The 15,792-nt window shown below is 43.5% G+C and overlaps 1 protein-coding gene across 7 annotated transcripts in view; it reads right to left on the bottom strand.

The window, feature by feature from the left end:
* Window positions 1-15,792, bottom strand: part of RRBP1 (ribosome binding protein 1) — a 331,988-nt gene that overhangs the window by 174,930 nt on the left and 141,266 nt on the right. For all 7 annotated transcript variants that reach the window (XM_086926921.1, XM_086926923.1, XM_086926925.1 and 4 more), the window contains exons 9-11: window positions 15,596-15,783; window positions 11,975-12,012; window positions 8,617-8,707 (exon numbers count right to left, since the gene is read on the bottom strand). In XM_086926921.1, the coding sequence (XP_086783047.1) occupies window positions 8,617-8,707; window positions 11,975-12,012; window positions 15,596-15,783 (317 nt within the window). The remainder of the gene's footprint in view (window positions 1-8,616; window positions 8,708-11,974; window positions 12,013-15,595; window positions 15,784-15,792) is intronic.

The following is a 15,792-nucleotide window of genomic DNA, read 5'->3' as shown; positions in this document are numbered from 1 at the left end:
CTGCCAATCGAACTTCTGCCTCTCCCACAATACGCCTGTATAATCTATACAGATAGATTTGTACAGCATTTCAACGTAGAGAGTAAATCCTATGATGCAGCCTGTGCGATCATTAAAGGCCGTTGGCTGTGCGGTGAATTCAGACCGAAAGTAACAAAAACTGAATCAGTAAAGTACTGTTCGGCTCAGAGAACTGAAATCAGATGTTTAAAGATGGCGCTCGAAAATGCAGAACGTGAATTCCCGACACTTATCGTGTGCGATTCTCATTTTTGCGTCGACTCTTACAATAACAAGCTGCAGAGGTGGATTGAAAACGACTACAAAGATGACACAGGTGCCACAATAAAGCATAAATTGCTCTGGAAACAGGTAGCTCTTTTATACAAAGAACTACAAAAGACTCACGTGATTCACGCACAGAGTCTTCAACGTGATGGCGTTCACGTTGCAGGGAATTCATTGGCTAATACAGCCACAGCGGAAGCAACTAAACCGGCTTCCGTAGCCACAAAAAAGCGTACAGATAAATACATAGACGGGGAAACCATGCTGGCAGTAAAAACGACCGTAAAAGGCGACTGTGCAGCACTACCCGTAAACTATCCACTCAATTATGCATACGTAATAGATGCAAACTCCGTTCCTTTTGCTCGAATACCTGGAGTGGGGGACAGAGTAATTCCAAACAGGAGCAGGAGGGGCTTCCTCTTACTGGAAGCACACATGGGGTTGGGTCTGAGACACCAAACAATTAAGGTTTCTCTGAAAGAATTACAATCAGAGTACTGGTGGCCAGGAATGAGTATAGATATTGAATGTTTTGCTCATAAGTGTGAAAACTGCAACAGATCGCAGTAATGAACAGGCCAGTGTAGTCTCAGGATCCCTGTTAGACAGCATAAGGCGGTCTATCTGCGCAATCAAAGAAGAGAAGCGCGTCCCATTGTACACAGTTAAGGCTAAACACACTTAAATAATGTAGCCTCCTGCGCTCGGCTGACGCTAGAACTGTTATAAGAGAGATCTGCGAGTCCATATCGGCATATACGCAATTACCACGTTCCATTCTGACCAGGGTCCTGCATTTAGCTCTCGAGCCTATAAGGAGGCCATGGCCAGCATGGGAATTGGGTTGCGGTATTCTTGTCCGTCACACCCCGAAGGGAATAGTGTGGTTGAAAGAAAAAACCGGGAGATAAAGCGATCTATAACAGCGAAGGTATTAGGTTCAGGCGCTGGGTGGGTCAAACATTTAATAAGTGTCCAGACTAGTCTTAATAACTTGCCAAGAAATTCTCTAAAAGGTTTCAGCCCATACGAACTATTGTTCGGAATTAGAATGAACATTCAGGACCTCGATAGTCAGATGTCAGTGGTACAAGAAAAAACAACAGACTTTGACATCAAAGATCGTTTGGCTGTTTTACAGGAACTGAATGAAACAAGAAAATCCTTAAGCAACATAAAGTTAAAGCAACAGCCAGATACCACTGACGAGGCACCACAAGCAACAGCCCCAGCAAGGCCTGTCTGGATTCCAAAGATTGGGGATCTAGTCAGAGAAAAGATCGCGGTGAAGAAGGAATTTGGGCCTTCTTACAGAAAAGCAGTACCTGTCTTGGCAGTCACCGGAACAAGATCAGTAGTACTACTGCCCCTTGCTGGTAAAAAGGAGAACAGAGTTGTGTCTATCGACCTGGTAAAACCACAAGCATGTGGCCTATAATCAACAGTAGGCCCAGTGGACTCCCAAGAAACAACAAAATACCCAAACTTGCAACAATCCAAGAGGTTCAAACTGAAAGACTAATCACATTCGATCAGCCTGCAGTGCACGGTGAAGGACTATGCAATAATGCCATGGAACTCGTGCCTCTTGAGACACAGATTGAAACAGTCCGTCAAGAAACAACACCAGTCTACACTAATGTGGCATCAGAAAATGCTACCGAAAGACAGATTGAAAGAACAATCCCATCAATTGACAGAACTGCCTCTGGTTATTTCATCAACTTCGACAACTTCTCTGAAGATCAAAACGACCCCGAAGTGATGCCAGAAACAAAAAAGTCTTTTAAAGAAAAAGCAACGGAACTCTTTCATCAACTGAAAGAAATCTACCTTGTTTCCCCTTGGTTAGAGTTCTGGTTCGGTCTAGGTGTGTTTTTCCTCCTGCTTTGGCTCATCATGGTACTTTGTTTTGGAAAATTCATTGAGGGAAAATATATTACAATGGACACAGCAAGTCAGAACATCAACCTAGTCCTGAAACCACACAGATCATCCCATGTGAAGAAAAGAGAACTGTCAACAGTAAATGTCACAGCAATTCCAATACCTGGTGGGGTAGTATGGGAGAAAACAGACTATGAAATATATGGTCCGGTCGAAATCCTGAAGTATCCTCATCAACTGAAGGTTTCCTTAAGTGACTTTTTAACACCTAGTACATTCTCTGATGATTGGGACTTTAACAGTATTAATGACATGATGTCTGATTTAGTAATGTCAGCTAGATTCACAGATCATGATTATTTACACGGTTCATCTAGTTATGAGCAGCTATTCTTTTACACACACTATGGTGATCATTACTTGCATAAATCTGCACAGCCTAGAAATGTTTTTATGTATAATCAATGGGAACATTGTGCTACACCACCTAAAAGCAGTTCTAAAGCATTTTTTGAGAAATTCAAATACTTCTCAGGGTTTAACACCAGTAATGCAGAAACGTTTTATTACAAACTGTTAGATAAAACAGGAATGAAAACAATGCTGACAAATTCTAAATTGATATATTCAGAAGCATTTTATGACAAAATGCTGACATTTGGTTTTGATTATTGGAAAAATAACATTGAAACGAAAACCATGTGGGGTACAAAAGATTGGCAGGTACAAGGCATTGAAGCACTATTCAGAACCTGCATGATACCAGAACAAATGTTTTTAAATGACACAATACACCAAACATCCTGTCTTGGCCTAGCTAAGATCAAAGACCTTAAAACACCGTCTATACCAAAGCCAATACCTGAAAATACAACTACAGATATTGCGTTAGACGTGTCACAAATTTTACATTTCAACAGAACACATCCTGATTGGAAAAAGTGGTTAATCTGGCCTACTGACACAAACAACTGTCAAAATAGATTCCTGAATAAAACACAGGGGTTAAAAATGACCAGACTAGACCCTAGATATTCCCAGAGACAACATCCAGGGATAATAACAACATACAGTGTAGGGAAACTCTGCCTTGAATGGCTAACATCATCCACACTGGCTGAAATTAAGCAACACTTGTCTTTACTAAAAGATGGTGCTGATTTGCGCGATTTCATTCTTGGACCACGCAAACAGCGTCAAAAGCGTTTCATAGCGACCAGTATCTATGCTGCGTACAACGAGGCTTGGAAAGTTACACAAATTGAAACAGCTGAAAAAATACGAGAAATTGATCGTATTAATTTGGAAAAATCACTTTCTGTAGTGGACAATGGGTTAATGACTCTGTCCTCCAGAATATATTCGTTGGACAATATTGTATCTTCTGCCTTTGACATGATAGATAGAGACTTGCTAATGTTACAACATGGCCAATCTCAATTACGTTCTATTATACAATTAGGCTGGACGCTGCAAAATCTTCGTTCAGGCTATGTGCCTTGGCGTTTAATCAACACAACGTCACTATTTTCCATTTTTAACCTTACTGATAAACAGATCAGTTTGGCACAGAAAGGAGCAGACTATACAATCCTGAGCATCAAAAAACTTGAGAGATTACCATTGACAATGTCAGAGAGTCCTGTCATTGAATGGATAATACACGGAATTATGACTATTCCGATAACAACTTTCCGATTTAAAAAGTGCCTTGAATACATACCTACTGGCCAGTATGAACAATTGGGTAAAGGATATGTAAAATCTGAATGGAAATTACCATACACACATTCTTGCTATAGTGACAGCGACAAAAATGTATTTCTTAGTGGTGACAACTGTAAACATTCACTGAGCGGTACACTTTTGTGTCAGGGTATTAGTTTACACGGAGCATGTGATGGAAATTCTAACAACCTTTCATGCCACCAGCTAGTCACACCTGCAACTCAGATAGAGCCCTTCTTTATGCAACTTGCAAATGGGAGTTACATTCTTAGAACGGATCACAGATGTTGTGGCCTTGTGCCAGGGAAAAGTTATCTAGTAAGCGTAACATCCATGGTCAAATGCTGTATGCAAGCATTGTTCCCGAGTGGGCCTGCAGACACAGTGACTCCCATCTGGCCTCGTCTGAATCTCTATTCTATACGAATTGATACTTTAAGCAAAATGAAGTCTGTGCTTTTGCAGACAACAGTGCCTATAACGTCATCAAAAGAGACGTATGATCTTCTAGTTGCAAGGACAGCTACTGAAGTTCATGAACTTTTATCATCAAATTGCCCCGTGCATTTCGTGGAAATGCTCAGCCAACTCCTTAACATGTCTAGTGCCACAAGCATCCCAGGCATATTTAAGACGGTTTTTACGGGACTGCTAACACCTTTTCAAGCAATTTTGGGAATCGTTCCTAATTTTGTTCACTCTGTTTTTTGCGGCATACCATTATTTTTGGGACTTGTAGCAGGGATTTTATTTTTGTCCGTCCTGCTTCGTTATGGCAAGCCGAAACTCAGACATAGCTCCCATGGGAATGGAAGAGACAATCCTAGCAATGCGCTACCGGGACAGGATAACTAACGTCCTCGGATTGGCCAGGCTGAGAGATCTAAACATGACCTGGTTCCTTTCATTCAGACCTATATGGCAGAACTGTATCTTACCGGTACTTCGATGTATGCTATGCGGAGATGAATGCGTGTTGGACATCTGTCTTTCACTTCCATCAGCAGTACCAATGGACGTCGATACTTTGCTCAGTCCAATAACGGCTCACGCATTGTGTTGTCCCCAGCGGCTACCAATCCTGATGACGGCATTCGTTGAGACTCCTGTACTACGACTAGGTGGTAACAGTGGAGCGAGTGACAAAAGCAACATCACCCAGGTACGACCTTCTGTGAGCATTGCTGCTCCCGACTATGATGACAGCAATCATTCTCACACCTGCCAAGTTACAGCACTATCGAATTTGGTTGAACTGTCACCTGATTTTGTAGACCAATTCTTTGAGAGCCTGTCTGATACGATGTTCTCACCCGTACAGAAACAATAACTTTTGAGAAGCTTTCCGACACACAGCGTTCCCATGAACTCTGAATTCGGCCTTCAGTTTTGATCAACAAAAACTGCTAAAAGCGTTGGAACTCTATTTTCCCGTTCAAGCATTAATTCTTTTGAATTGGACATTTTTTAATATTGACCTTTTTTGGCACGAACAATTCTTTGCTTAAGGTAAAAACTATTCTTAGAGAACAGAAGCTTCACACTTCTATTTCTAAACACATCTAGAGACATAACAAACTTACATCAGCCTCTAGCACATTTATTGCAATGCATTTATATGTGATGATTTATCTCGCCCTTCTTCTTTTTCAGAGATACTTCATGTGTAATTCTTTGTGCATAATCGTTCATTGATTTCATATGCAATAATTTTTGAATGATTTCTATGCTTCAAAAACGTACAGTACCTAAATTTCACGTATTACATTATACGCCTATTTTGAATGCATTTATGTATTTTGGGGTGGGCAATGTTACACATGCTTCCTATTGCTCTAGTTTTAGTAATTTGATGGACATGAAAACGTTGAGTGGGTGTTGCGTGTTTATCTAGGTTCCTGATCGATACTGCGACCTTATGCCCCTATTCGACTATAAATCCATTTATTCCCTATATTGGCATAACCGTTCAAGTGCGTTATTCAGAAAGTCATCTCTGGCCTCACACGAACAGAGCCACACTCCAGAATAGTTCTCTGCCACTTCCTTTGCAACCAATTAGTGCAATGACAGAGCAGAAGTCACTATCTGAAATTCCTAGATTAACACTCCGAGTTCTTCAACAAGATAAAAACTCAGCAAACCTGGAAATCCCCGCTTGCTGTGTTTTGATTAGTAATGGAACTCTAATGAGCAACTGATAGCTATCACTTCCTAGTGACATCTTTAATTGACGTCTTATGTCCAGCAAACTTGCGTCAAACCAGGCACCTGTCAGGTATAAATATTACCAACGTTGCCTTAAGCAAGAGCCTGTTGCTAGCTGTTGTATGCTGTCTGCGAGCAAGCCTGCTGCTGCAGCCAGTGTCCCATTGCTGCTGTTGGTGAAGCTACTTATACCATTATCGCTGCTAAAGCGCGAACAATGGTGTGGTGAGCTTAGGAGCTGAACAGCCGTCCCTCTGCGAAGAGCCCAGCAGATGCCAAGCTGCCCGCAGACGCTGTCCCCCCTCCTCCTCCTCGACGCGCTGAAGAGAGACGCTGCCTTTCTTCTGCTGAGAAATCCAGCTCCAGCGTTTCTAGTCTGCCCTCGCGGGTGACTGGGATACCGAGTTCCTCCTGAAGGCGATACCAGACCTCCATCATTCTATTCAGAGGTATGGTGTTGACTAAACCCTTAGATGAGAATTCTTGAAGCAAACCTTGGCAAAACCAACTTAACTTAAAGCTCCTTACTTACTCCCCTTCCACGTGTTAGGCTTAGGTCAGGCACACTGGGGTAGGCGTAGTTAGAAGCACCAGTTGAGTATTTTAGCCTAATGTATATATGACTGTATATATGTTTTATTACGTTTAAGCCATTGTATGGCTAAGAAACCATATCAATGCTTTTACAGTATTATTTTGCAATACTTATCTTACTGTACGTACTTTTTATAATAACAAGTCTTGCAATTGTGGCAATACATTTCTCTTGTACGAGAAGAAAGACTGTTCAATAAATGTTAACCCTTTATTGACAAATGCCCGTCTCTCTATTCTTTACATATCGTGAAAGTAAACTGCACTAACCTGACTGAGTGAAATACATGTCTATTGTTTCACACGACCCTAGAGATTGACTCTTGATCTGAGGAGCAAAGTTGTCATGTTGCACGGTTGTTGGAAAGCTGAATCCCTTCTTGTCTGTGCCAGGGAAGCTGATCACTTCCTATGCAGAGAAGAAAGTTTCCAGTGACCTCTGAGCTAGTTGGTAACAAACCCAATTCAGTTTAGCATAGTCAGTAGAGGCCTGGAAGATCCGCACTTCTACGTCGATACTACTGTTTATGTTATTCCAATGCGCAGGGCCTAGTGGGAAACTAGGAACTACACTACACGACGTGGGACGTCAACATCGCAGAGGCCAGCACAGAGTGGCTCAGCTGTCCGGATTAGTATCCCTTTGCAGGTCTAACCAAGATCCTTGGGTGCCTTTGTCGCATGGGCATGAGCCAACCAAAACCCCCTACACTTGAGATCCCTTGCCTAGGTTCATGAGAACAGACTATACTCTGCTCCCCTCCCAGGTACCCCACGAATCGAGCCCCCTAGTTGGGAGCTCCCCGACTTGTTCCAAAGTCCCCCTCGGCATCCTGTTCAAGGTCCCCCCCCCCTGTTGTTGACTAGGGTGTAGCGTGGAAGGCTACCCACCCATCCACACCTCTGCACCTTGAAATTCCAGGGCAGGTAAACCCGAACTGCTGGAGGTACTATAGACCATGGCCCCCTATCGTCTTAAGTCCTAAAGGGGACACCTGGGAACAGTTTTCAAAGAACCGTATGCAGTAGAAGTCATTTTTCCCATAAGAAAGCGTTACCGCGTAAAAACGCATTTAAGTGAACATTTTACTTACCTACTAAAATTACTATTACGAAAAGTACTTACCCATCAACGAGATTCTTGGTGTTAAAATTAACGTATGGTCTTGAGTTTCTTTTTCAGTATTGGCCTCATTTATTGACTCTGTGTGCGTTCAACAAGTGTTTTAACATTACCTTCTGATGAACCTGAACTGCTCGCCCACACTACCAGAGTAGATGGGGTATTATTTAAACCCTGTAAACCAATAAGGTAGTCTGAAATTTCTACATGATCGTTTTGGTATACCATCTAAAAAGCCAGCTTCCAACAATTGATATTTCCTATGTGCATTATTTATGCATTGTATGGTTGTTTGTAATAGTTTTGGTTTAATGTTTAGTGCTTAGTAGCAGTCATAGGCTCCTTATGTGTATCGAAAACAAAGTTCCAAGAAGAAAATATCCAGTTTCTGGTCATGTACAGTACAAGCATCATTTTGTGGACAACGCTTTTATCCCCAAGATCTACAATAAAGGCATACATTTTCTTGTCCTACTAATGCACTGAGTTAAGAGATGTCTAGAGTTCGGTTGCTTTGTAGACAGGTCTGAGCTATATAAGTACCATACAGACATACAGCTACACATTTACCAATTTCCACACTGGGAAGGAGTCAAAGCACTCATTGGAAATATAACTTCTCTTGTTGATTACTTGTCTTTTCTCCTTGCAAGCTCAACAAGACTATTGTGCAAGCAATAAGCAACAAGGATTTGAACCCCAAACACCTGGAGTAGGCATCTTCACACTTGCCATTGAGAACTTGGCATAGATTTTGAGGGGGGAAAGCAGTTAGTTGTACTTACATTATTTTGACATGTTTGCTGCTCCAGAGCGGATTTAAGTTCAAGGGCCTCCTTCTCCAATGAGGCAATATGTGCGTCCCTCTCTTGAAGTCTGAAAATAAATGTGCATTAGTATTAATTTCTACTTTCCGAACACATTGTTGGAGATCAAATGTGATATAAACTGGAAAATTTCTTTGTCTAACTTTTATAATGAAGATATAGGGTGTGAATGCACAAACTGGCTTGAGACAGCCCCTCTTTATTAACCTACATTCCTTTCGATCATAACCCATCCCAGCGTTTATGAAACTGTCACATGCATGTATGTCACAGAAGGCCTGGGGTCAATCTGGTAGTGAGGTGCAGAGGTCCTCCACATCAGGTCAAAGAATAAAAACATTTTTCCAAAAGGAAAAATACTGAGAAATCTGCAGTATGCAGCAGACGTGTATTCTATCTACATCTACTACATGAAGACCCGAGTGATTATGCCAACATTGCAGAAGTGAACGCCTCCAGGGGCATATTTTGGACCCTGTAGTCCAGTAATAAAAATACTGAAGGGAGTTTTAAATGACAAAAACATTGTTTTATCGTGAAGCAGCGAAAGATGTCAAAGTGGTGCACTTTTAAAGTAAAAAAAACAAACTATATGATCCAAAGTCCACATAATCCACATGAACAAAATGTATAGATAAAAGAGAATTAAGTTAAGAAACGCTGTTATTAGGCTTTCAAAATTCAAACCTTCTTCATCCACAAGCAGTGCTTTAAATGGGTCGGTACTGTCCGGTACGGAGTATGGGCACCTAGGGTGACCAACTGTCATGGGTGCAAATTCAGGACAGTGAGTGTAAAAATTCAGGACAAAGGGTCAAAATTCAGGACAAAATTTCGGGACAAAGGGTAGGTTTTACAGACACATCAAAGGAGGTCGCGCATAGTATATAAGTAATCCCATTTATATCCTAACATATTCATACATTTGCAAACCTATCCATTGTGTATCCTTCCAGCCATCATTTCACTCACCCATCCCTCCATCCACACTTTCACTCATCCATTCACCCACCTTTTCACCCTATCCATCCGTACACTAATCCATCCACTCTTCCATTCAGCCATTTATCCTTTCACCCATCCAGCTATCATTTCACTTACTCATCCATCCAGTCACTCATCCTTCCACCCATTCACCTTTTCAGCCAGCCACCCATCCTCCCTTTCTCTCTCCATTGACCCTTTCACTTCGCCATCCACCCATCCTTCTACTAATCCACTCATAAATCCATCCATTGACCTTATCACTCATCCATCCTTTCACTCATCCATCCACTCACCGATCATCCACCCTTTCACTCATCTATCCATCCTTTCGCTAATTATCCATCTATTCACCCTTTCAATCATCCATTCAGCAATCCATCCAGCCATCCTTTCACTTACTCACTCGCCCACTTTTTCATATTAATTGTGAGCTGAGACTTTGTCTGCAGAGTTCCAGACAGAAGAGGCCCATCAAGAATGTCACCCTCCCTGTAGTTTCTAAAGCAAGGGGTGGGGTGGGGTGGGGGAGTGTTCACTATGCTCCTGCACATAGGCAATCTGAAAAAGTGGAAGGCATGAGTCATGCATGATGCACAGTGCTAGGACGTGATGAAAAAAGGGGGAGGGTCTCTCAAAAGGGGGTGTTCGATGTAATTAAGAGCGGGGCTTAAAACACCTAAGCTAAAAATCTGTGTTTAGCATAGTGTGCCGCCAGACTGGTATTTTGCCTTTTCTGTCATTGTATCCAGATAAATAACAAGTAATGTTACACCTACAACAAGCCAGTACTATTGGCTTTGTCAATGGCTGTTAGATGCATAAAATGAAAATGCTGCAACCATGGCTTTGTTGAAAATAATATTTAAACTGTACCTTTCTAAAATGATGAGACTGAAAGCACTCTAGCCCGAGCCTCTTCTTTTCAACTTGTTTCACCAGCTTCTTTAAATTAACTGGATTCTGGAGCTGTATTTGCGTGTTTGCACATTCCAATCATTTAACAAAATACGCTGCCCTGGAACTAGGCAGGAGGAGGCCCACCATGCAGTAACACTTCAGACGGGCCCTTTGTAATTCTGTATGTGGCAATCACCCTCATACAGAATGACAATGGGGGGGGTGGGGCTGCTCTTGTGCTCCAAGGTGGAGTGCGAGGCGCCCCATCAGGGAGCAGAGCCCTCTCACAAGGAACAGCTCTGTTCCCTGCAAGGCCAAAATTACGGACAAAAGGCGTCCGTAAAAAGGATTCTCACGGACAACGGACGTGAGGTCCAATTTACGGACGGTCCGTGAAATTTACGGACGGTTGGTCTCCCTATGGGCACCTTTTTATTGTTAGAGGGGTACCTACAGAGTACCTGCACTTCCACAAGGCAGAGAGGCCCCGCTCTCAATTTCTCGGAGGGAAGTAGCAGCTGCCGAGATGCGATGCGGGGCCCTCACTGCTGTCCTTCTCCAGCGCCGGCTAAGTGCTGCGAGCAGGTGATGGGCAGCAGTGAGGCCAAGGTGAAGAGCGACGTCACTTCCGGTAGTGCCAGCGCCAAACTACCGGCTTGTTATACTGCTCGTGCAAGTGAAGATAACGACCACATCTGTGCTCAAGAGCAGGCCCGGACTGGCCGTAGCAGGCACTGGGCAATCCCCCGATGCCCCGCACGGGTGGGGGCAGGTTTTGGGCCCCTGGGGACCGATTTTGTTACAGGGCCGTTTTTGCAGCATAGCTGCAAAATCGTCCCTGTAAAAAAAAAAAATCGGCTGAAAACCGGCCCTGGCAAAGACCTCTGCGGCACCCCCAACATTCACCCCCCCCCCCCCCCCTGTGGGGGGGATGGGGACGGCGGCGGGCGGCCAAGCACTTTGCCAGGGACGGTTTTAGTTCCCGGTCCGGCCCTGCTCAAGAGCAGGATAATGCATAGGTCCTTCCTCTGCTCACTCCCTACCTCAAGTACTGCCAATTATGCACCGGCTCCATCGGACAAATTACAGACTCGGCTGGGAGAGGCCACTTTGTGAAAGAGGGTATTTGAAAGGCGCGCGTCACCCGGCTACATTCTAATCTACGACTACCGGGCATTTATATTTAGAACTGGAAAACTAAATGAGAACAGATACTCGTAAGGGCATTTATCCCTCACTCCATCCCACCCTGTACAAGAAATAACCCGTACGAATGCGTTGCTTGTGGCAACCAAAAAGCACAGAAGTACTTCAGAATTGTATACATGACGGTTTTGGAAAATTACAGGTTCAGTTCCTTTTATCACAAACAGACTGCATACCCAGTTCACCAAACAAGAATATAGCACCATGATTAATAGCACGAACATACCTGGTCTGAAGCTGAATAATGTCTGCCTCTTTCGCTGCCTAAGATAAACAACAAACGTTAAAATGTTATGTCATGCTATATTAAACTATATACTACTCATATAAACACCTCCACATCCACTTTTAGATATTTTATTTTTTTATTTTGCTATGCATAAATCACAAATTAGTGGCCGCAAGGTGACATGTTTGTAGCTTTAGAACATGGGTTCTCGCAAACATTTGCCCAGGGGCCACAAAGTATGGTCTGAGGTGTGAGTGTGACCGAGGTTTGCACTGACGCCAGCAGGATGGCGGTAGGGGGTCTGGGTGGATCAGGGATTGTGGAGGTTAAAATAAAAAAGTAAAATAAACAGATAAGAATTTATTTGTAGGTCAACTAAAGTTAATTGGTGCAGGACACCACCATATCGACTTCAAAAATTCATTTAACCTGCAAATAAATGGCTGCCCGTTTATTGAAAAAAAAATCTGAATATTAGTGCTTAGCAGTGCACGTAAACAGCAGCTCGTGCTGCTGTTCACCAGATGTATTTACAACAAGGGGTGGTGAGGGACAGAGTCTCTGAATTAAGCAGAAAGCTCTCACCCAGTCAAGAGATCAGGGCTAGATCCAACACCGTTTTTTAGCTCACTGCACCATCCCAGTTTCAGAACCTGGCTGTATGCAAATTAGTCTGTTCCTGTCCCAGTGCATGATGGGAACAGGGCAAACCAAACTACAAAAGCCAATTCTTACACTGGGAGGGAAACAAGCTCCCGGGGACCGGTTTCTGGCATTACAGCCGTCTTCGGCCCGGTTTGCTTGAATCCTGATGGTGCAATGAGCAAGGGTCTCACATCTGAGAATGCCCTTCCACGCTTAGGGTGGACAAAAATATTTACAACAAGGGGTGGTGAGGGACAGAGTCTCTGAATTAAGCAGAAAGCTCTCACCCAGTCAAGAGATCAGGGCTAGATCCAACACAGTTTTTTAGCTCACTGCACCATCCCAGTTTCAGAACCTGGCTGTATGCAAATTAGTCTGTTCCTGTCCCAGTGCATGATGGGAACAGGGCAAACCAAACTACAAAAGCCAATTCTTACACTGGGAAGGAAACAAGCTCCCGGGGACCGGTTTCTGGCATTACAGCCGTCTTCGGCCCGGTTTGCTTGAATCCTGATGGTGCAATGAGCAAGGGTCTCACATCTGAGAATGCCTACTCAGACATGAGTCCCTTGCTCACTGCACCACCAGGATTCAAGCAAGCCGGGCCGACGACGGCTGAAATGCCAGAAACCGGTCCCCGGAAGCTTGTCTCCTTTACAGTGAAGAATTGGCTTGGTAGTTTGGTCTGCCCTGTTCCCATGAGGCACGGGGTCAGACTAATTTGCATATAGCCAGGTTCTGAACTGGGGTGATGCAGTGAGCTAAATAACGGTGATGGATTAAGCCCTGATCTCTTGACTGGGTAAGAGTGATCTGCTTAACTCAGACACTCTGTTCATCACCACCCCCTTTTTGTAAATCGTTTTTGGCCACTATAGGTGTGGCAGGGTATACTCAGACATGAGTCCCTTTCTCACTGCTCCATCAGGATTCAAGCAAGCCGGGCCGAAGAAGGCTGAAATGCCAGAAACCGGTCCCCGGTAGCTTGTCTCCTTTCTGGTGAAGAATTGGCTTGGTAGTTTAGTCTGCCCTGTTCCCATGATGCACTGGGCCAGGGACAGACTGATTTGCATATAGCCAGGTTCTGAGCTGGGATGGGGCAGTGAGATAAATAACGGTGATGGATCAAGCCCTGATCTTTGGACTGGGTAAGAGTGGTCTGTTTAACTCAGACACTCTGTTCATCACCACCCCCTTTTTGTAAATCGCTGTTCACCAGATGGGCCACATTTAAAGGTCTAGAGGTCCGCAAGCGGCCCCGGGCCGAACCGTACTTTGAGTGTCACTGCTTTAGAACATGCTTCAAATAAATATCAGACTGTACATTGAGAAAATAAATGTACCTCGTTGAGAATACTGCCACCTTGAGTTGGGTCTGAGTACACTTCAGCTACAGGAATAGCATGGCATCTCCATCCGACTTTACACCTGACCTATGATGGGACTTAGCCTAATGCTGGTGATCAATTTATAGTGGCAGCATGTTCATCATCAAAGCCATCCACAGATTAGGTAACAGCTACAAAAATTCAAGTTGGTTAAGGCACATTACCAAGAAGTGACATACTTGTGATGTGGACACAATTCAGGGCCACACAAACGTTCCCATAAAAGAAGGCCGGCTGCCATCTGGGCAAATTCAGCATATTTCTTAAGCAGTCTTTATTCAATATAAATCCCAGTATGCTGTCTAAATGTGCTAGAATACCATCCACAACCTGGCCCTGGTCATGAATGAAAGACAATGCAGTAAAAGGAGCCTTGAGCAATTGGAAATGACTCCCTTTTGTCACTTCTGCCAGACTCTCTGCTGACAATGTGAGGTGGCAGTCTGTTGCCCACTCGTCTGATCTAGTTTAGTTTTTCCATTCACAACAAGTGCTTCCTTCTTGGAGCTCCCAATGTACAGTGGACATATCGGATTTATCAACTCAGATTCTGTTAGGCATCAGCTGCCGGTTATAGAGGGCTCCTCCCTCAGCTTACCACCAATCACGTTGTCCCTTGCTGCTCCCTATCAGCCAATCTGGCTGTCCTTAAAAACTGTCTGAGCCACATTGAGCATGCTGGAGTTCTCTATTTCAGGCAAACAATGGTCAATCTCACCTGCACGGATGTGACCAGTGTCCATCTCTCATGTCCGGCACATACTAAATAACTGATGTGCGACTAAATTAGGTGCAAAAGGACAGAAGAGAATATTCACTTTCCCTGAGAATATAGGGATGTATGCAGGATACAACTTCATATGGGGGGAAGTGAAGTTTGCTTTATTAATGCTCAATTGTACTCAGCCATTGAGAAAATCAGTAAAACCATTTACAGCTGAGAGCTATCCTTTTATGAATCACTTATAGGCATAAACTAAACCACTTCCAGGTAGTACCAGTCATGGAATAAATGGCTTTGTGAATCAGGCTTCTAGAAATTTCATGTAACCCCCCCAAACCATGCACTTCCAATGAAAGACCCCAAAAATAAAGTATCCTGTAACCATGTCGTCTCCTCACTCACACCCTCCTTTCCCAAACGAAAATTCAAAGAAAGTCTGGGCTCCTGACACGCATCCATCACAGATCAAAATCAATCTCAGTGCTGATTAATGAAAACATGTCTTAAGACTCCGAACGATCGTCCACCTTTCGTCCACTTACCTTGGATTCTACTTGAGTGGCATGAAAGAGGCAGTGAAGGTGAGGGAGGGAAGGCAAGGCAAAGCACCAAGGGACATTGAGGTTCTCACAAGGTATCAACGGTAAGCTACTATACAATTTAATGATGCCACAGCAGACACATCAGACCACGCTTTACACCATAGCCCCAATTTAGATGCAACAGTACAACAAACAAAATGCATTTAATGCTGCTCAATTACAAAAGTGTCCGGCAATTAAACTACTTATACATTAAAACACAAGGTACAGATAAACATAAACCAAGCCACAAATTAATACGTTCAAAGTCTATTCTGACCTGCAGCGCTTTATCGTTTTCAGTTTCTGAGCTCTGGCCTGCCTCTAGCAGGGCTTCAATGGCTTTTATTCTCTCTGTAAGTTGCTGGTTTTCTTTGGTTACTGCCTGCAGTTTTTCTTTGAAGTGCTCAACCTCCTCTGATTTGTGCTGGTTTTCTTCTTCGGAAGACAACAGTTTTGCTTGAAGATCTACAGAAA

Source organism: Lissotriton vulgaris, chromosome 6 (genome assembly GCF_964263255.1).
Source record: "Lissotriton vulgaris chromosome 6, aLisVul1.2, whole genome shotgun sequence".
Taxonomy (NCBI): domain Eukaryota; kingdom Metazoa; phylum Chordata; class Amphibia; order Caudata; family Salamandridae; genus Lissotriton; species Lissotriton vulgaris.
This window is presented reverse-complemented; position numbering and strand designations above follow the sequence as displayed.